Source organism: Hydra vulgaris, chromosome 08 (assembly GCF_038396675.1).
Source record: "Hydra vulgaris chromosome 08, alternate assembly HydraT2T_AEP".
NCBI lineage: Eukaryota > Metazoa > Cnidaria > Hydrozoa > Anthoathecata > Hydridae > Hydra > Hydra vulgaris.
The window spans coordinates 21,202,501-21,226,500 of NC_088927.1; the positions used below are offsets into that span (position 1 = coordinate 21,202,501).

General features: G+C 28.9%; 1 protein-coding gene across 1 annotated transcript in view; it reads right to left on the reverse strand.

The window, feature by feature from the left end:
• The window catches only part of LOC136083678 (TNF receptor-associated factor 6-A-like), a 98,067-nt gene that overhangs the window by 53,070 nt on the left and 20,997 nt on the right, over positions 1-24,000 (reverse strand). The window contains exons 5-6 of the mRNA XM_065803238.1: positions 7,599-7,673; positions 7,295-7,372 (exon numbers count right to left, since the gene is read on the reverse strand). Coding sequence (XP_065659310.1) covers positions 7,295-7,372; positions 7,599-7,673 — 153 coding nt within the window. The remainder of the gene's footprint in view (positions 1-7,294; positions 7,373-7,598; positions 7,674-24,000) is intronic.

The window sequence follows — 24,000 nt, forward strand, 5'->3', positions numbered from 1 at the left end:
CCGACTGGATAACGTAACGCCTGATATCCGGATAACGTATTTAAAAGCCTAAAGTATATATTTTATAATATTATATAATGACAAAATATTATCGTGATAAACCTTCAAAATGGCGAACTTTGTTTGAAAACTTTTCATAATTAATGATAGCTGTGGTTTCAGAGCAGTATGCATTCCATTTGGAAATCAGATAAGCAGGGGATGTAATAAATCTGGTCAGAGGTCCTTTTGCACAACTCCGCTGCATAATCACGCAAAAAAATTTTTATTGTAATTTGTATGAAGATGAAAAAAAATTAATACTGAATCTTCTTCAGCTGCACAAAGAAGTTCAAAAAATAATAAAATCTGATTAAGTCTCCTTTTTAATAGCTGCTCACGGAGAGTACGTTTTCTTTAATCAATCGATTATAGAAAAAATAATGACTAAAGTTTTAAATTATTGGAAATATGAAGAGAAGTTTCCACTGCTAAAAGAGTTAGCACTTAATTTTCTAGCACCACCTGCATCCTCTGTATTTTCGGAAGATTGTTTTCATTATTTAAGAGAAAAAGCAATCAAGGCTTAAAATGTTAGTTTCTCTACGTTGAGGTAAAAGAAATATAAATGGGTGATAAACTGATGTATTTATTGCGAATATATATATTTTTCGTACTATTTTAATAATATTAGGGGAGTGACCTAGAACAGGCCCTTTTTAAAAGAAGATTACAAAAAAATTTACATAAAGATTACAACCAAAAGTTACATAAAAATTTTAGGAAATTTAATCTATGTTCTACAATTTAACATCAGAAAATTAAAGTTGTAACTATGCCTTATGTTAAGAAACAACCGTTGAACAAAGAAATGCTAGGAGCCCCTTTTCCGTGGAAGTAGCCTAAAATGGCCCCCTTTATTATTAATCAAAAATTGACTATAACTGATTTGTTGATGATAGTTAATCTTCTGTTCATTATTCACATTAAAAATGGACACTTAGGTTGATAAAATTTTAAAAGTAGTACTTTTATATATATTCTTTTTTCCAAAAATTAACAATAAAAAAAATTAACAATAAGAAAAAATTAACAATAAGAAAAAATTAACAATAAGAAAAAATTAACAATAAGAAAAAATTAACAATAAGAAAAAATTAACAATAAGAAAATTAACAATAAAAAAAATTAACAATAAGAAAAAATTAACAATAAGAAAAAATTAACAATAAGAAAAAATTAACAATAAGAAAAAATTGACAATAAGAAAAAATTAACAATAAGAAAAAATTAACAATAAGAAAAAATTGACAATAAGAAAAAATTAACAATAAGAAAAAATTAACAATAAGAAAAAATTAACAATAAGAAAAAATTAACAATAAGAAAAATTAACAATAAGAAAAATTAACAATAAGAAAAAATTAACAATAAGAAAAAACTAACAATAAGAAAAATTAACAATAAGAAAAAATTAACAATAAGAAAAATTAACAATAAGAAAAAATTAACAATAAGAAAAAATTAACAATAAGAAAAAATTAACAATAAGAAAAAATTAACAATAAGAAAAATTAACAATAAGAAAAAATTAACAATAAGAAAAATTACCAATAAGAAAAATTAACAATAAGAAAAATTAACAATAAGAAAAAATAACAATAAGAAAAAATTAACAATAAGAAAAATTAACAATAAAAAAAAATAACAATAAAAAAAATTAACAATAAAAAAAATTAACAATAAAAAAAATTAACAATAAAAAAAATTAACAATAAAAAAAACTATTTTTTGGATGGTTTAATTAAATGTTTATGGTCAGCTGAACAATATTCTAAAGTCAAATTTGTAATAATTAACGTCCAAGCAAGAGATTTGATAGGGGCTTATCTTACCTTTGGGGCCCGTTGTGGACCACTTTCCCTTAATAATAACAATACTAAAAAGAAACCATTAACATTAGGTTATTTAAAAATATTTTATCTAGGTCTCTTTCAATTTTCAAATGATGTTAACATGAAATATCCTGTATATAAAAAACCAGATAAGGTTATGCAATAATGGCCAAATAACGAATACCGAATGATAATACTACCCGGCCCGGATATCCGGTCGGATAGTTTATCCAGGACACCCCTAAATATTATATAAATAACCTAATAATTCTAATATCACATTAAGGAATCACACAATACAGATCAAAATAAGGATCAAGCTTAAAAGAACTCGAATATACTATCAATTAAGAAAATAACTTTTTCAAATTTATTTTTAAATAAAAGAAAATTCCAACTTTGAAAAAACTCAAATTTTTTTAAAACTATTAGGTTCCAAAGAAAAGCTCCGTGATATTACATAAGAAATCTTCCAAAATTTATATGCAAATAATGTTTATGAACAAGGATGTAATTTCTTAGGTTGCTTAATTGTTTTTTGGTTTCATTGCATATAAATTTGGAAAGGATATAGGCATAAAGTTTATTTTACATTGTACATAAAGCAAAAAACATTAAAAATATTTAGTTGATTTATATTAAGAACATTCATTTCCAATAAAAGAGGTCTGGCACAAGTTTAACGGTCTTCAAAGTTTCTTAATCGTGCTTGATGCTTCTGTTGCCGATAAAGAGGATATATAATTTTTTTTTTAATACTACCTCATGCAATATTTGCATAGTTTACATTGCATTGAATAAGCGAGTAAAAAAAGTTGAATTAATGCATGTCTATTTATAAAATTTCTCACTTTATACAATACTTCAATATTTTTTAAAACTTTGTGGCATAAAGTAATGGTATGGTTTTTCCTTTTAAGATTTTCACCAATAAAACCACCAAGAAAATGTAGGGGAGAACGGGGTGAGATGAGACATGGGGTGAGATGGGACTTAGCAATATCTCAGTGAAAAATTTAGTAAAGCAAAAGTTTTTTATATATGTTATAAGTTTGCAATAGCTTTTTTATATTATTGTGTTTTTTAAGTTTCAGAAGTATTTTTTTTTCGGATTATTTGCGAATATGTAAAAATCTAACAATTTTCCTGGATTTTGAAGACATCATTAATATTAAATATTTATGTGTTGTTTGCATATATTTTTTTTCTTATGGTTTTTAATTATTCACTATTGTTTTATTTAACTACTGAAGAAATATGATTAGCATATGGCTACGAGAACTATATAAAATAAAGGTTTTCTCACACCTACTAGTGATGGCGTGACTTGGTACAGGAGAATTGGGGTGAAATGGGACACTGTTCAATTTTATCATTTTTTCAGTTTACTGTTATTTAACTTTTATAATCAATATTTTTATAAAAAAGCAAGTGAACAGAAAATTATGTTTATGTTTATGATAAGATTTAAATGTAATTATATTTGATTTCTTTGTTACTTTGTCCTGAAGACATCTTTCACAGTAAGTATTGTTTTAATGCCAATCATTTTTGTATTTTAAATCCAGTTTAAATAAAGTTTTTCACTACTAGCCTTATTAAATTTAATCACATTATAAGTTTTATAGGGTTGTGATACTATTTTATTTTCATTAAAATAAATTTAAAATTTATAGCCTAATTTGGATTTTGGTTAATGTAATTAAAAAGAGCATAATTTTTTTTTATAATGGAGTGAGTAATATGAGTAATAATTTTTCAGATACCAAGAAAGTACAAACGAGTGACAAGTCGGTTAAAGCCCGATGCTCATACAATAAAAGCTGCTGTGATGGCTGTCGAATCTGGCAGTTTATCACTACGAGCAGCTGCGCAAAAGTATACAAATTCAAAATCAAGTTTACAGCGGAAAATAAAGTTTTATAAAGAAACTTCTTACAGTAACTTATACTTTGATGAACAACATAAATATATTTTTAATAAGACACAAGAAGATGAACTTTCAATATATCTTCGTCAAGCATCTAATATGCATTACGGACTTGATGTTAGAGAAACAAAGCAACTTGCATATCAATATGCAATTAAAAATGACATTAAAATACCAGAAAACTGGAAAAAGAGTGAAACAGCTGGAGCTGAATGGTTTTATTTATTCTTAAATCGTACAAAATTATCTATTCGTACGCCAGAAGCTACCAGCCTCATTCGAACAACTAGTTTCAACCGCACAAATGTAGATACTTTCTTCAAAAACCTTGACAGTGTGCAGAAGCGCTATAACTTTTCTAACATTTACAATATTGATGAAACAGGTCTGACAACCGTTCATAAGCCAGTAAAAGTGATTGCTGGTTAAGGAATAAAGCAAGTAGGACAGGTAACTTCTTCTGAAAGGGGAACCCAAGTTACAATGATGGGTTGCATTAATGCCCTTGGAAATTTTATTCCACCGTTTTTGATGTTTCCTCGTGTCCACTTTCGTAGCCATATGCTTAAAGGTGCACCAACAGGTACAAAAGGTGATGCTAATCCTAGTGGATGGATAAATACAGAAATTTTTTTGAAATGGTTAGATCATTTTGTGGAGTATGGACATCAAAACCACAAAACTTATATATCGATTGAACTGATGGATAAAGCTAAGGAAAGCAATGTTGTACTCTTGACATTGCCACCCCATTGCAGCCACAAACTCCAACCACTTGACAGATCAGTATTTGGGCCATTAAAGAAATTTTAAAAATTAGCATGTGATTCATGGTTAAAGGCACATCCAAATACTCCTATGACGATATATGACATTTCTGAAAATTCAGGAATAGCTTATACGTAATTTTGACTCAATTTAAACATCAAGCAACCTGTTGAACAAAGTTACAAATGCATTTAGAATGGTATTTTATTTTTGTTAAACATAAATAAATTTTGTGTATTGTTATGTTTTATAAGGAGTAGAATAAACAATAAAATAATGCTTAAAGTTAATTGTTTCTATTTTTGTCCCATTTCACCCCAACCATTTTCCCATTTCACCCCAACATGGGGTGACATGGGACAATCAGTGTCACTTTAAAAAACCAAGCCCTTGAACTTTAATTGATGGTTAAATGATGGGTTTTGCAATAATTTAACATGACAATTCATTGGACTATAGTTTTAAATCAATTTGTATGGTTTTTGTGGTAAACTTAAAGCGCAGCACGCAAGCAAATTTTTTTGTCCCATCTCAACCCGTTCTCCCCTATAACTTTCGATTGCTTTATTATTATTACATTAGACAGCCTAATTTTTGAATCACCAATACATTTGGCTAGAATACATTCAACGAAATAAATATTATTAAACGCTGTAAGTAGTAAAAACATGGCAACTAATGTTAAGAGAAGTTTAAAGAATTTTTATATATTACAGCTTGAAAGTGCTTTATTTTTACCGACAGTAACTGCGCGAAGAAAACAAAGGTTCCTATTAAAAAACATACATTTCTTTGATTACAAAACAATCGCCTAACGTGCAACGTGCGAAAAATCGAGAGATCCAAAAAAGTCTCTAAGTACGTGCTGAAATAATACAAAATAATACCTTGATTAGTTCTAAATCTACTGCGTTTAGCTCATTGTAGCCTAATGTTGTCTTCATCAACATCAAGGTTTTTAAAATATCATGAGATAATTGTTGAGGATAAGAAAATTAAACCTGGTAACTACAAATATAATCACTCATAGTTGACTTCATTCATTTGCAAATATGAAAAAAACTTACAAAGACCTCAATAACCAAAAGATTTGGAGTATCGCTTCAAGCCACGGTTATGCTTAACGTAAGCTAATTCACTGATTTAAAAACATCTTTAGTGATTGATAATAACAAATTTGCAAGGGAGAGGTATCGAACCATGAAAGTGCTTAAAGTTGAGAGTTCAAAAATTAATAATAATCATTTAACAGGTCTTTCCTTTAACGGCCAACGTGATAAAATAATTTTAACAGAAAAGAAGGTTGATAAATACTATTAAAAAACATTTATAGAGGAGTTATGATACACCAGCTTCTGAAAAAAGTGTAGCCTTTGGTGAAAGTACTTGCCCGGTGATAAAACAGTTGTAAATACTGAAGTTCACAGTTGTCTTGAACCGAAGATTAGCGAAAAGCATTACAATGGGCAGTATGTCAACTACATTTCAACGATTTTTATCTACACTACCGTTTCGAGACCTTCTATGGTTTCACTTCATAAAGTACTTTTTACACTGGTTCTGAGCCAGAACTCAAACCACTGCGCCACGGCCACACAATATGATGTGTCTTACCACAAAAAAAAAATATTTTGAGACAAAGTATAATTGCTAGTATACGGAGAACAAACAGTGACAAATAGTGGGGAGCTGTATAAATAATTGCCGATAAAATATTGTTTCTGCCAAAAGTAATAAAAAACGCTTTGTTACTAAGACTTTTTTTTTGTTTGTGAATTAAAACTAACCTTCCACTAAAATTTTTAGCTGTGATTAAGGTTGTTAGTTGTCAAAATAAAAAAACACCAATCAAAAAACTTAACAGAAATTTTTAGTCCTGAAATGCAAAATCTATTAACACCAGAAATAATATTAAGCTATAAAAAAAAAGTGTGAAATTTTTCAATGTGTTTTTATTGAATTAATGAGAAAATGATATTAAAGAAAACTGTTTTAAAAAAATTTTCTAAATAGTAAGCGTAACAAAATGGTATAATGATTTCCACAAATTTTAATGTCTCTAGTTATGGAATCTTATTAAAACTTACTAAATCAAAATGAAAGTTATAAATGGTGGTAACTGATTATTTACTGATAACTTTTTTTATGCAAGGAAGCGCTGTTTGTGATCACTTTGTCTTTGAACTGCTAATCCTTTAGAATAAGTGAAGTTTTTTTTATTGTAAGTGATTTTACCATATCTTCTATTTTGACTTTTTTCATTTCAAGTTAAAATAGTGAGTAAAAACAAATTGTGTACTAGTAAAGTAGGTGTAAAATTTTCGAAACTGGCATTAGCTAAAAATTCTTTAAAAAAAAACACTGCTTTCCCAGAAATGTTATCAATGTATAACTTAAGCCTTTTATCAAGGTATATATAAAGTTTGTTGACACATTCTGAAAACATTCTGAAAACATTCTGAAAACTTTAATCACTGGAAATATAAATAGTTTTTGAACAACAAATTTTAAATGAAAATTTATTGATCACTTTGATTTTTTTTTTAAGAAATGTTGTGAATAGGGATATAAATATACATAGATGATATATGACTGATTAATATACTGATGATATATAGCATGATGTGTACCTGATTTCTCGCTTATTATAATTTAAGAATTTTATACAATTTTAATTTTTAAAGAATAAAAACTTTTAATTTTTCAAAACTTGTTTTCTTACCTTAAATTTGCATCCAATATTTAAATATTGACATGGAATAATTGTATTATCGCAACTATCAGTAATATGGGAAGACATCTATGAAAAGTTTCAAAGATAAAGTTTTACCCAAGTGAGTTTAATGTTTCAGTGAACACACGACGTTTAAAAGACGTGTTAAAGATATCAAGACGTAAAGTAGACGTTGTTTAGACGTTTTTAACGACTAAACAACGTCTAGCGTCTAAGTAAACGTCAAATGTTTACTTGGGTAAAAAAAAAAATACTTTTAATATTAAACAGCTATTTAGATTTTAAATCAAACCTCTTTACACAAAATTTTCATACCACATTGATTTACACAACAAAGAGGTAAATATTCGCAGTTTTCTTCATGAATCTAAATGTAAATTTACGAGAAAATTTAATTTTTAGTTTTAATAAATTTAACATTTCTTTTAGCACTTTTATCAATAAACATTATCATCATCATTACCATTATCATTATCTTAAGGGCCTACCCGAGGAGACGCGTCGGGGGTGTCTAATCCCCCAACAAAAATTACATTCAAAAACAAGTAGGTAAATTTGGACACAGGAGTCGGCAGATAATAGCCAACGAGGACCTTTTTTTATGTTAAAATCTTGGTTAGCAATATGTTTTTTCTAGGCCTTAAATGGCAAAAAACAGACCTGTCAACCTCCCCTCCCCCACCTCACTCTTTATCAATAACTCTTTGGGAACCCAGCTAGCACACTTACGTTGGGTCAACATACGAAAACACATTGTGAATGTTGGCTATTTTCTCCGATGCAAATACAACGTTGATCCAATGTTAGTTTTATTATATTTATATTAATGAAAACCTTAATAACGACTAACGATTAAAAATAGTTAGGAAAATTACATTGGTCCAATGTTTGTAAAAATATCGGAAAAGTTGGTTGTTTTTCCGATTTAAACCCAACGTTGATCCAATGTATAGGGATCATGGTTGATCAAATGTGTATAACCCCATATTAATCCAATGTATATAGATTAACATCGATCGAATGTCTATAACTCAACGTTTATCCAATGTGTTTGGATTAACGTTGGATTATATACATATGGATCAATGTTGGGTTATATACTGTGGATCGACGTTGTGTTTTCATCGAGAAAAAGCAGATACACAAATATATATTCGTATAATTTATAAGAATTATTTTTCATCTAAATGTTTCAGTTAATTATGGAAATATAATTTGCTATTATATTTTTCTTTTTCTAATATAGCAAATTATCAAGCCACTATTCAAACAAACATGAATTTGTCTTTAATCAGATGCGATAATTTAAGATCAAGATCATTATACTTCTAGGTGTAAAAGTTAAAGTTGACTATAACTTCGTTCTTCCAAAATTTACTTTACTCTCGGCCGTAAAGCGGTTATGACGCTCCTTCTTGGGGGGCTGAACATGACTTTGGGTGCCTTGGTATGGTGGTCTATGTATTGCAACTAGCCGGAGGAAAATAAACCACAATACCAAAGTTAAAGTTGACTCATCTAGATGGATGAAATACATGCATAAGTATATATACTTATAAATACTTATGTATAAGCATAGATATACTTATACATATATTTTCTTACACATTTACTTGTACAATATATCCTGTTCTCTGCATATTTACTTATACAATATATCCTGTTCCCTGCATATATATATTCTTTTTTGACACAAAAATATTGTTATTTATGATTAGACAATCAGACCAGCCCTTACTTTATGATATATATTTTATTATTTGCATGTTTTTTGTACATTTCGTAATATGATGCTTTTGTAAAAGTCCTGTATTTTTTTTATTTTACTTAATAAAATCTTTACTAATAATATTTAATTAATCTTCTAAAACCTTTCTCCATATTCTCAAATTCTTTCCGCATAACGGCTCAAAAACAAAAAACACAAAAAAATAGAAAATTAAAAATACAAAAAAGTACAAAAACTAAAAAAAATATATATATAGAGTCAAGAAATTATTTTAAAAATATAGTTAATATATATTGTTAAATATTTTTGAATAAATTAACGTCAAATTTATGTGAAAAAGCTTTTTTCAATATTATAAACGCATGTTATAAAAATATATAAAAACGGAAATATATATACAAAGAGGAAAAAATGTAAAACTTATTGTATACAGTATATGCTTATTTATTATGCATAAATAGTATATAAAGCTTGTAAATATTTATTATTTTGTAATATATATATATATATATATATATATATATATATATATATATATATATATATATATATATATAGATATATATATATATATATATATGTATATATATATATATATATATATATATATATATATATATATATATACATATATATATATATATATTTGTAAAAATGGTTACTGATCTAAGTAACCATTTTTACAAAATTCAAAGGTGTCCATAATTTCATTAATCAATGCACACAATATCAAACACAAAACACAGTAATAATACAGTTAAGTAAACGTGATTGTTTCGGTTGAGTTTTATTTGGCAGATGAGAAACATAATTTTTCGTAGCGTCCACAATTTTTCTGACAGTAGTGTATAGTGCTCTTTGTGGTATTTCTATATATTTATAAAAAGCTTTTGATACCGTTGATCGTAAAATTTTGATTTCTAAAATAGAACACTATGATATTCGTGGTGTTGTAAGTGACTGGTTTTGATCTTATCTTACAGATCGGACACAATTTGTAAGTATTGATGGTTATAATTCTACTAATAAATCTGTTGTGTGCGGTGTTCCTCAAGGTTCTGTTCTTGGTCCTCTTTTGTTCTTAATTTATATTATTGAAATAAACAACTCTATTCGCTTCTCGTCAATTCATCTATTTGCTGATGACATTAACCTATTATATATCAATAAATCGTATAATTCACTATGTAAAAATATAAATTCAGATCTAAAGGAATAAATAAAAATCATAAACTTCCACCTTTTTAGTCAAAGTCAGAAACATCAGAACCTTTCAAAAAACGAAAAATTAAAACCTTTTCAGTGCTTGTAAAATTTACTAATCTTCTTCTTGTTTTTGACTCTTGATAAAAGTTTACCCTCTTCTATAACAGACTTTTTAACAGAAAGTAGAAAATTTCATACATTCTCTACTAGAAACATATAAAATGGAAAAATTAGTGTGCCTTCTTTTAAAACTCATTAGTATGGTAAACATTATGTTGTAGTATGTAAACGTTTTGTTGTCTATCAGTGCATTTGTGAATGGAACGAGAGTCTTGTATGCATAGTGAATGAGTTCAAAAAACTAAAATTTCAAACTTTTTCATCGTCTTTTCTTAATCTTAAAAAAATCAATTTAAAAAATTTCTGAGAACAATTTTGTTCTAACTTATTAACATGATTTTCACTTAATATTTAAAATATACTCTTTTTTTTTTATTTATGATTACAACAACTATTTTCATAAACTTGTTTACGTGTTTGTTTATTTTTATTATTATCATCAAAGTATGATTTTTAAATGTTTACTTAGTTTAAGTATGTACTTATGTATGTGTGCTTATTATTAATCATATTATATTTAAATACTGGTGTCATTCTTTTGTTCAGTATTCTGTTTGAGTGACACCATTCTTACCAATCATTTAGTTACTATTATTAAATACTTATAATTCATTTACTCATTATATTATTATTTTATATTATTATCCTATCACTCTCTCTCTCTCTCTCTCTCTCTCTCTCTCTCTCTCTCTCTCTCTCTCTCTCTATCTCTCTCTCTCTCTCTCTATATATATATATATATATATATATATATATATATATATATATATATATATATATATATATACAGTATCGGACAAAATGAGTGCAACCAAATAATGCAAATTTAGTTTCTTTATATAAAAGTGCTGCATTTTTTCAATTTAGAGAAATAACTATGTAACTGTTTGGAGACTAAGTTCTTCAAGTTTTATTCATCACAAAGTTCATTATTTGTACACGAAAAATAATAAATTAATCAAAAGTATTAAAAAAAGTTGATTTCTTTCTGGGCAAAACAAGTGCAACTCGACAAAATGTTGACCAAGCTGTATTTCGCTATCAATATTTCGTGGCGAATCCTTTGTTGTCGATCATAGCCTTGCATCTTCGAGGCATAGATTCGATCAGGTGATCAATGAAACTTTGTGGAATCGCTGCCCAGGCCTTTTGGATTTGTTCAAACAGTTGATCCTTATTACGAACACCTTCACAACTAATTCTGCGGTTGACGATCTCCCACAGGTTCTCGATTGGGTTGAGATCCGGAGATTGAGGCGGCCAATCCATCACCGATAGGTGGATGTCTTGAAACCACTGCTTGACTAATTTTGCAGTGTGTTTTGGATCGTTGTCTTGCTGAAAAACCCATTTTATTGGCATATTCCATTCAGCATGAGGTAACATAACATCTTTCAGGATATTTTTATACATGAAACGGTCCATTATTCCATCGTTTCGATGTATTGGACCTAGACCGTTAGCAAAAAAACACCCCCAGACCATTCCATTGTCTCCACCATGCTTCACGGTCTTATGGCAGTAACGTAAATCGCGGCGTTTTCCGGCCGGTCGACGTACACGGCAAATACCATCGCTCCCAATGATGTTGAACTTCGATTCATCACTGAACAGGACAGTTCACCATTTCTGCACATTCCAGTCAATATGAGATGTAGCAAACAGGAATCTTTTCTTCTGGTTTTTTAGTGAAATCAGCGGTTTCTTTGCAGGGCGTCGAGAAAAAAATCCGGCTTCAACAGCACGTCGTCTGATTGTTCGGTCCGATACAGGCAGCTCTAATTGCTTTTGTATCTCGACTGATGATATCCAGGGATCCTTCTTGATGGATCTGAAGATCATAGAATCCTCTCTAGAAGTGGTGGAACGCGGTCTTCCACCTTTGTTATCTGCTGCCAACTTCCCCGTAGAACGATATTTGGAACATAGTCTTGATACGGTCCACTTTTTCACGCGATATTTATCACAAATACTTTTTTGTGACATTCCACTTATAATTTTCTTTCTTAGTTCCAATCCAATACTGTCGGGAGCCATTTTTGCACTTAAAGTAATAAAAATAATAAAAATAAATATTCACGCTTCTCAAGGCTTACCGTTTTACATTTAACTTGTGATAATACAATAATGCTCTGTGGAACACAACGTCTTGGTTGGATGTGGACTGTATTAATGTAATGAAACACTTGTTGAATTTCACTTCTTGTATTGATGTTCTTTGATAAAAAACTTTGATAAAACTCACTTAGATAAACTGTCTTGATAATACTGACTGATTGACTTCCATATACTGACTGAATTACACTTCGATTTACATGTCTCTTATATAGTAAAATGAACCTGTGAGAACCTGTTCTGGAAGATTCTAGATGCTTCTTTTCGATGCTTCTGGAAGCTTCTAGATGCGTCTGGATGCTTCTGAATGTTTCTGGATACTTCTGGATGCTACTGGATGCTTCCAAATGCTTCTTCTAGAAACTTCCGGAAGCTTCTGCATACTTCCGGAAACTTCTGGATACTTCCTTTAATTATTAAAAAACTTCCGTGACGTTGACACGGACCAGACTTAAGAAAATGAAACAAACCAAAAAAGTTGCACTTGTTTTGTCCGCTGCAAAATGGCACTTGCCAACGAAATTGTGCCTGTGTGCTCTCACCTGTCAGCTCATGTCATGGCATGCTATGACTCCAGACTCCTGAACTGTTTGCTGAGGTAGTATAGTTCGTTTCGTATTTAAGACATGTAAAATTAGGAACACTTTTTAGCATTGTTCGATGTTGGCTGCAAATGTTTTGTCCAATACTGTATATATATATATATATATATATATATATATATATATATATATATATATATATATATATATATATATATATATATATATATATATATATATATATATATATATATATATATAATATATATATATATATAGTAAAAAGTATATATATATATATATATATATATATATATATATAGTAAAAAAATTTACTCTATTTTGATAAGGAAACGTGGAAGAAAAAAACCACGCACGAATGCTTTGATGTAACAATGGGAAGTTACGACGGAGCAGAAATTTGCGAATTTGTAGGTTTATATATTTTAAATACCCTAGCTAAAATAATCCAAATTAATCAATTAGGTCTTTTCTCGCGACGATGGTTTAATAATAATGCATAAAAAATCAGGGCCACAACTCGATAAAATTAGAAAAGATATTATTAAAGTTTTTAAAAATATTGGCTTCCTAATTGAAATAAATATAGATTTAAAAATAGTGAATTTTCTTGATGTCACATTTAACCTCTCAGAAAGTTCCTATAAGCCAGGGACGTGGTGGCACCTGAAAAGCAAGTACGAATTTCCAAAAGAAGAGCCCGGTGAAGTACTTTTAACGAGAGACAAATACGCGATCAAGGGAATTATTTATACTAAAAAAAGTTTTTAATGGATGCAAAATATTGCGTAATTCATTTGTATCAGCATAGTTTTTTATTATGTCTGAATGCGTCAAATTCCATATTTTCTCATGTTCCATTGACAAGAGAATACAATCCCCAACATGCTCTAATCTCAACCGATTTGCTGGACGAGTTTTGACAAGTTTCAGTTTGCTGAAAACTCTCTCACACTCTGCTGAATTTGTTGGAATTGTACTGAATATCTTGGAAAGAACTGCAACTGAGCATCTAACAACTGCAAATACAGCATCTAACATAATCTTCAGCATAAAATTGTAAATGGTGAGGAAAGAAGACAAAGTTTCGTTATCCTTCTCAGCAGCCTTTCTTGTTATCTCCACAAAATTAACCATTTTAGTAGCGAATTTATTTAAACTGATACCAATTTTGAATTTTTAAAGCACTGATTGATTTTTTTATTGTGAATTAGAGTTAAGCAAATTATGACTAAAATCTACAATCATATTCTTCAATAAAAAATGTCTATGCTTTCTAGAACTTTCCGCTGTGAAGAAAATCTGTCAACAAGAATTGCAGTTACTAAATCCATTTCGGTATAAAACACTTCTGCTAGCCACTGATCTTTAGCCTGAGTAAGCCGTTCATCTTTGTTTCATCGAAGTTCAATCGTTTCTTTTTGCGAGTCCTTTTCTCAACAAATGTTTGCTGTTCAAGCTGAGCTTCAGTTGAAAATTTAACAGTAGATATAATAGCATTTTGGCTAGAACTGTCTCTTAGTACTTGAAGCTTTTCCAGTGATACATCGACAGATATTATAGCGATGGAAAAATCAAGTGTTTCTCTTTGAAGAATTTTATTTAGGGGACCCAAGATAGTAAAAATTTCTTTGAAGAGATGCAAGTCACAATTGCTTCATATGACTGAAATTAGGATAAAAGACCTTGTGCTTCACTTCGAATATTCATTTTAAATGCCATTTGAAATTTGTTCAAGGCAATCGATAACTGCGGGGTATAGTGTCAGCAGTCGGTCTGTAGCATTTTGTAAGAAACTGAAACGAACACTGTGGGTAGCAGCCAGTTCAAGAGACTGATCCACATCCTCAAGAAGAGATTCGCACTTCTTAAATATATTATTTCGTTTCTTTGAGTTTCTGTATAGAAAAGTCTTTTTTTTCTGTACATCACCAGGCTTGTTTTCTGTTCCAAAAAGGTTAACAGAAACAACAGAAGATTTTGCGCAAGCTTTTATAACCAGATTTGTTCCATGAGATCCACAATAAATATTTAATGCCGTGGGAGAACACTGCATCAAGTCTGTTGCAACTCATTTGTTTATTGTTTGCATATTGCTTGCACCATCAAAAGGCATACACTTTTAAATATCTACGTTATTTAATTTGAGCTCATCTTTGATTTTTTCACTTATTCCTTTACCAGTTGTTGTTTCAATTTCAACCATTGAAATCAGATGCTCCTTTACAACGGCTTCTTCTGCAGCAAGCGTAAAATAACGTAATAGAATAGAAGTTTGCTCACAGAGTGTAATATCAGTGGTGCCATCAGCAGATAGTGAAAAGAGTACTGAATTATCCTTCTTCTGAAAGACTTCTGAAATATCCTTCTTGACCATCTGTGTCATAGTATGAATTAGCTTGTTTTAAATGTATAATTAGAAAGAAACGTAAAAAGTTAGAAATTTTTTGCAATATTTGGATTGCTTTGCAAACAATGCAAAAATCTTTATCTAGTGATAGAGAGTAGGTTAGCCATGACCTTTTCTACACGACTTCAATGTCATTAACTTTAACTCATTCAGTGTAATACTTAGATAACCTTGAATGTTTTGTTGGCTGATTTGGCTTTAATACAATAAATTGCATTTTATTAATCATCTTTGCAATTTTTAGTTCTAGAAATTTAGCTGGATCATTTTCATTGACATTTACAATGTTGTCTGGTTGCTTCTGATAATCTTTTCTGCTAGAGTTAGGTCCATCACTGCAGTTACAGGCACTTCATAATTACCCATTTCTACAGTCACTTACTTAGTTTCAGTAATGTTTCAGTTTCTGAATGTTTCTGAATATTTTAGTTCTACTCCTTTATCTGCTGCAATTATGACATCATGATTACTGTCTGTTTCTTGTACAGATGACTGGTCACTAATCTCTGTGATTGGCTCTGTTTCAATAATAGGCTTACTTGTGATGTTCATAATGGATGTTGATGTTAATTCTACATTCTCTGTTGCTGTAAAAGATGTCCCAGATTTTTCTCTGTATTTATTGCACTTGCATTGATGTAAGACCTGCCGTTTACTTTGATTGTTTTGGATTACCAGCTGCTTTCAATTCACCAGATTTGTTTTTCCATGTTGCCTCTTTCTTTTTTTTCCCTTTATTTCAGCTGAAGCATAAGTAAATATAAAGTTAAAAAAATGTCCTATGATAGAAACCAGGGCATTGGTTTCTTTAAGTTATAACTATTATCAGTGCATTAAATTTATAAATAGTAGCACTATTTATAAAGTCCATGGACTGATAGAGAGTGGACTGGAGCATATTGAGTAGTAGTGAATGAAAGTAATGGCAAAAATTCATTAGGCAGATAATTTTATCTATCAAGCATATATTAACCATATTTGTCAATACAAAGCAAATGAATTTATGCGTTTTATATATTTATTGTTTTGAACTTTCCAATAACATTTTTCTCTTTTTTCTGTTCATGGGATGATTAATTTCATCAGATAAAGAGGAGAATTAATTAATCGTTCGTCACTACAATGCTTGTTTTCGGTATCCTTTTCGTTTAGCAATACTACCTAACCTTCTTCTGTTTCAGCCATCCTTGCGTCAACATATCGTTCTCTTCGTTTATTTAGCCGAGATGCTCGTTGTTCAGCTGATTCATTTGCTCTAGCACGAAATTTCCGTTCTCTTTCTCGAGCAAGACAAGCTAATTGATTAATTTCAGTTTCCAGCTTTCTTTTTTATATTTAGCTATCTTCTTTATATTTCTACGTTTATAAGATATATACTTTAAAAACTTTATTATTTTTAATTACTATTTATAAGTAAAGATTAAAGCATTACTTACTTTTTTACAGTATAAAATCTATCAATTTCAGGTCAACAACTTTTTTTATTATTATTATACGCTTTATTTATTTACGCTAAAAAAAGTTTTTTTTGTTTTTTTTGTTTCAATTACTTTTCTTAACGAACTTTTTATTTACGCTAAACTAAAGTTTAGCGTATTTTTTTTATTATTACCGCCGACTTAGTGTTTGTTTTGCGCGGACACCAAACAAACAAACAAACCGACGTGAAAGCAAGTTAAATAAAATGTTGTAAAAAATGCCCTGATAGAAACTTATAGAACTAAAATAAATTATTAATAAATAATTGAGATCTAAACTTTTTCAGCCATATAAAATATTATTTTTAGATGATAACATTACTGAGTAAAAAAAGAGAGTAACTTCGTTACAAAAAAAGTATAATCGTATAAATGATTTAGAAGTACAGAATAAGGGGGCAATTTAAATAGCACTCCCTGTACAAAACTATCATTTCGTCCTTTTGCTGCCAAAATCATGGAGGTTCTTAGTATAAATAGTTTAGATAACTTTATTAGAGGTAAATTAATATTTAGTGGGGTATCCTTTTGAGTCAATAACTGCTAGACAACGACAGCCCATTGACGAGATCAATTTTTGGCATCGTTCAGGCGTAATGGCGTCCCAAGCAGCCTTTATTTCGATCCAAAGTCGGTCTAAACTTGTTGCAGTTGACCGGTCTATGTTTTTGTCAACTTTCTCTCACAAATTTTCGATCGGATTTAGGTCTGGTGACTGTGCGGGTCACTCCAATACATCAATCTTTTTAGCGTTAAACCACATTTTAACACTTTTGGCGGTGTGCTTAGGATCGTTGTCTTGTTGGAATTTCCAAACCAAAGGGAGAAATTTCCTCGGCATATGGCAACATAAGGTTTTCTAGTATTTCTTTGTACATGTGTTGATCAATTGTTTCTTGAATTATATGCAACGAGCCCACACCACACCATGAAAAACTGCCCCAAACTATCACATTGCCACCACCATGTTTTACGGTCTCAAGAGTATACCAAGGGCTGAGTTCTTGGTTTTGGGAAGACAAACATAATGTTTTCCGTCGGATCATAAGCGATTAAACTTAGATTCGTCCAAAGCACATTTTGCCAAAAACTTAAATCCTTGTGTATGTGCCGTTTTGCAAACTTCAAACGGCTGACGAGATTACGTTTTGAGACCAATGGCTTTTTTTCGGGCAACCCTTCCAAATTGATTATTTTCGCGTAAGCGATTTTTAACAGTGCTGACAGACAGAACGAGTTTTAAATTTTGAGCAATTTGTTCTTTAATTTTTGGTGCGCCAACAAAAGAATTCAGTTTAGTGATACGGACAATGGCTGCGTCTTTTTTGGGGGTTGTCTTTCATTCGCAAGACTTGAATTTTTTGTTGCTTAATAAAATAGTATCGTTAAATAAATTAATAGCATTGATAACTTTCTTGCGAGAACAACCCAGTCTTCAAGCTATTTCAGAACTGTTCAATCCTACATCTCGAAATGCCTGTACTTGTCCTTGAAAGACACCTGTTCCATATTTACCTCGTCCAATAGTTGATAGATAATGAATTTTTTTTTCTTTTGCTAAATGAGTTACAAGAATATCCTTTAATACGGAATAGAATGATTATCTTTTGATATAATAAAAGAATTTAAGTTTTTTTAAGTAAAAAGTAAATGTGTGCTATTTAAAATGACCTCCAAAAGGTAAACACGACCACCTAAATGCCTAAAACAAGCAAATTTGACACCTATAAATGTCAAATGAGTATTTCCGTTCAAAAAGGTTAACATTGTTGATGCTATAAAAAATAACATCAATTGCTATAAATACAAAAAAGTTGGCATCAAAAAGTAAAACCAACTGGTCATGAAAGTCTGCTATTTATGTTGTCGCCACTGTATATATATATATATATATATATATATATATATATATATATATATATATATATATATATATATATATATATCATATATATATATATATATATATATATGTATATATATATATATATATATATATATATATATATATATATATACATATATATATATATATATAAATATATTTAAATATATGTATATATATATATATATACATATATATATATATATATATATATATATATATATATATATATATATATATATATATGTATAAAAGTCTGCTATTTATGCTGTCGCCACTGTATATATATATATATATATATATATATATATATATATATATATATATATATATATATATATATATATATATATTTATATATATATACATATATATATATATATATATATATATATATATATATATATATATATATATATATATATATATATATGTATATATATATATTTATATATATATATATGTATATATATATATATTTATATATATATATATATATATATATATATATATATATATATATATATATATATGTATATGTATGTATATATACATATATACATATATGTATATATAAATACAGTTAATTACAGATATCTTGACCTTCCAGGTGACCAAGGTAAACGGTTCGACTAAACGAATGGTTGACTTAAGCGATGTATAACTGCCTCGTTATACATCAACTGCGTATGTATACGCGTTGATGTATAATGTATCATTATCCAAAAAGGCTGATATCTTGGTCAATAATGAAGTAAATTAGGCACGGATCAGTAATGAGTTGTTTTTTTTCCACTATTGATCACTTAATATTCGCATTCTCTTGTGAACAATGTGAAGTATAATATACTTGTAAAATGTACAAATGTACCTTACTTTATAGATATTTTTATATAGATGCAGTTACCCGATGTTCTTAAATAAAAAGAAACAATGTACAAATTTATAATTTAGACTGTTTGACGTTTGCACCATATTGATTGGATCAAGGAAAACGTGCATCAAATCAAAATGAGTCTGATGACAGAAAGCGATAAAAATACATATGAATTTAATATTGATGATGAAGATAACGATATCATGAATTTGATACTGATGTGACAATGAAGATAACGATATTATATGAATTTGATATTGATGATGAAGATAACGATATCATGATTTTATTTAGATCGTTTTGAAAATAATTTTAATTTTATATAAGTTTTTATTCTAAAAAAGTATAAATTATTTTTTTGGTTTTATTTGCTTTCAATAATTGCTTTTCAATTTCTATAATTTAGTTACTTGCGTTAAAAAAATGGTACAGGGCAGATTATTTGTAATACTATAACAACAGTTAGTATTATAATATAAAGTTAACTAATAATAATAAGTGAAAGCTATACCAATTGAGAACAAGATGTGCAGTACAATAGCATAAGATACTGTACTATGACAGCTATAAGTTTATGAAGAATTATTGTTTCTTTTCTTACTCACAACAACACAATATTTTACAAAAATAAATGCTTTTTCGGAATAAAAGAGTCACGGCTCAAAAAGCTGTATTTTTAAGGTTTATAAACTCGTATAAAAGTTGGTTGAATCAACGCTAAATCAACGTTAATATAACGTTGATTATTGGTTTGTTTTCAGCGTTGATTTAACGTTTGGTTTCAACGTTGATTTGCGTTTTCATTTCAACCAAAAATCAACCATAAATTTCAACGGTTTTTCAACGTTGTTTCAACGTTGATTGTGCATGCTGGGACAGTCATAACATCTACTCAATTTGACAAATTTTGTTTGAAGCAAATAAAGCAAATACAAAAGTGTATCAAACAATGAAAAAAGTTGAGATCAGTAGCCAAAGGGTTCAGTGATAAATAAAGGCCTAATAAAACTAATCTGTCATATGTTTATGGTGGACGTTTAACAAGAATTTACTTGAAAAAAACTATAAATGTGTTTTTTACAACTATTGAATTTTTTAATTCTAGGGTAATTTCGAAACGTAATATCTTTACATTGGGTAATGTTTTTTGACTGAAATTTTCAGGGTATACTCAGTATATGAGATTAGGTTAACAAAATTTTAAAATTCTTGTTCAATTTTTTAGTAAAGAAACTAGTGCCCACGATAAGTCAAATAACTTAGTGTTTTAAGCATATTTTCAACAATATGTTATTAAATTTAAAATAAGTCCTTAAATTAAAAATCCATCTGTCAACCGAAATCAAACATTATAATAAGGGATTGCAATCCCGCATTAATTTTGCGCATGCGAGATCCTGCAAAAACTACTGCGGGATTTGCGGGATTTTGAAATTGATGCTTTTAAACAAAAAAAGTCAATTCTTTTAAACAAAAAAGATATCAAGTTAAACGTGTTTAATGTATTTGCGAAACAAATCCATTTAAAAATTTAATAGTCATACAATGCACAATGAAGTGTAAACTGAAAAACTTCTATGCTATATATAGATACGACGATACTGAGTCAGGATTACTTGAAATGTTTTAATAACTGCCTGAGAAACGATGTGTTATATATTAAATAAGTAATAGCAATTTATCAGAAACTGTCTTGAGAGTTTGTCAACATTTTTATTTTTACTTCTAATATATATATATATCTTCAGCTATTAATATATTTTTCTTAGCTATAAATATAAAAAAATCATTCAAAAATAAACAATTATTTAGCAAAACATTAGTCGAACTCGTTCAAATTTTTTTTCGCTAATGAGTATGTTGAAATGTTTGTTAATGAGTATGTTGAAAACGTGAAATTGAAAATGTGCGTGCGTAATAGTAAAAAATATACTTTTAAAAACTACTTTTTAAAAAGACTTTAAAAATTATTTACATCAAGATTTTAAAATAAAAGTACCAACTAAGCGTGTCGCAAATTAAAACTATATGAAATTATTTTTAAAAAAGTGATAAAGAAGAAAATGCGAAGTGCATGTTATGTTCGGCTATTTTAAAAATTAGTCAAACATAAACTAAAGGGTTATTAACCCATTTAAAAAGTAAACGTGGCGCCGATTTAAAATCAAACGTTTTACAACAAGACGGAGCTTCAACTTCAAAACAGCATGAATCAGTTGAACTAGAACCTAAAATCTCGACTGCGAAGACGAAGAAGTAATTCTATCGAAAAAGGTCGGAACAATTGACACGCTTTTCGTAAAAGAAATTTCTATGAAAAAAATGTTATCGCGCATGGTTGCTAAAGATGGCTTTTAATAATTTTTGCTCATCTTAAGATTTGCGGCATTTGTTTTCAAAGAGTGGTTTCCGGCTCCCTACTTCACCTAATACTATAAGATCGATGGTAGTTAAATTCTCAGGTTCTGTAAAAGCCGATATAATGCAAAAATTCATATCACTAAAAAAGCAAAATTAAAAGTTTTCAATAACGTTTGACGAATGGACATCACAAAAAAGTCAGAGATAAACTTAAACTTAAATGTACATATGGCAAAACACTTTAATCTTGGATTGATTCGAATCCATGGATCGTTTAATGCAGAATATTGAGTCAAATTAGTTGCAGGAAGGCTAAATAGCTTCGATATTGACCTCCAAAAAGACGTTATCGCCATGACCACTGATGGACAAATGTGTGATGGTGAAAGTCGGTAAAATGATATCTTGCTATCAACAACTATGTTATGCTCATAGAATACAACTTGCAGTTATTGATATCTTATACAAAAAAAACAACAGAGAAGTCGAAGAATCGTTTACTACATTTGAAAATTGTCACTGCGGAAAAAACTTTTCAATTTATGTTAGATAAATTACAAAAGCAATCATCACTTTTGAGCATAGTTTTAGCCGCGGCACTTCGTGAGAGGTTTACACAAAGTCGTAATAAGAATATAAATGGACTACTAGTTTATTTTCAAAATCCTAAACAATATGAACAAGAAATTAAAAAAAATGAAAACACTTTTTCAATGCCAATAAGAACTGTTATGCGTCAAGAAATAAAAAAAAATATTGATTAGTTTATACAATTGAAAGAAATCAAGACGAACAAAGTGAACTCGAAGGAAAAGAAGCTGTAGATTCTATTAACAATTCCCAAATACTTACTTCTACAATTCTATCGCTGAAAAAAGAATTGAAAAATCAAATACAGAAAGACAAGAAAAGCTGGACAGAAAATGTAAAGGAGATACCAAATTTAGATTCTTTAGACTTTGATAAATTATTGAAGAAGGAATTGTCTGCCTATGAAAGTAACGGAGTAAGAGGCAAGTTTCTAGATATAGCGCGTAGTTACTTGATGACCATACCACCAACAATCGTAGAGGCCGAGCAACCTTTTTCAGCTGCTGGTTATATATGAAGTCTTTTAAGGAGTAGATTAAGTGATGATAGTTTAAGTAGGGTCTGTTTCTTAAGAGCGCATTTCTTTCAACGATTTTTTCATATTTGATATTTTTAAAAATAAATAAAGCTAATAGACGTTCTACGTAAAGCTAAAAGATGTTCTACGCATTTTGGCTTATCTTTTTGTTCATTAAATGTTAAGAATTATATTGATTAACAAATGAATTGTGTTTGGTTTTATTTACCTCATCTTATCAATTTAATAAGTTGAGTATATTTTTTCTGAAATACTTGAAAGAAAAATACAATTGCCATTTTGCCTTTTATAATGTGCATTAGGAATCCACGAATCCCGCGCGGGATCCGCACAGAAATTAAAAATTTCCGCGCGGATCCCACGGGATTGAAAAGTGTGCGGGATTGCGATCCCTAATCATAATGCATCAATCTACAAAGTTTGAACGAGAGAAAATTTATATAAGGAAAGATATTACGTCACAAGTTTATTCAATTTTAAGGTATTTTTTAGCCAGTTTTTCCGTCTTTATGGATGTGAAAAAAAATTTTGGAAAAAAATTTCGTTTCAGATTTTTTTAAAGATGTAAATCTCACCAGAAAAATTAGTGTTTGGCTTCATTCCGATTTTTTATTAAAAAAGTGCTTTTTAGTAGTGTACCACCTTTAAATTTGTAAAAGAATTTTAATTAAATTTAATAAAATAAATTAATATTTAATAATAAATTTAATTTAAATTTAATGAAATAGATAAAAATAATTTTTTTTCAAAATACAAAAAAGAGAAATAAGTTTATTTTATTTATCTGTTTTCTTTTATCTAATAAAAAAAATAAAATATTT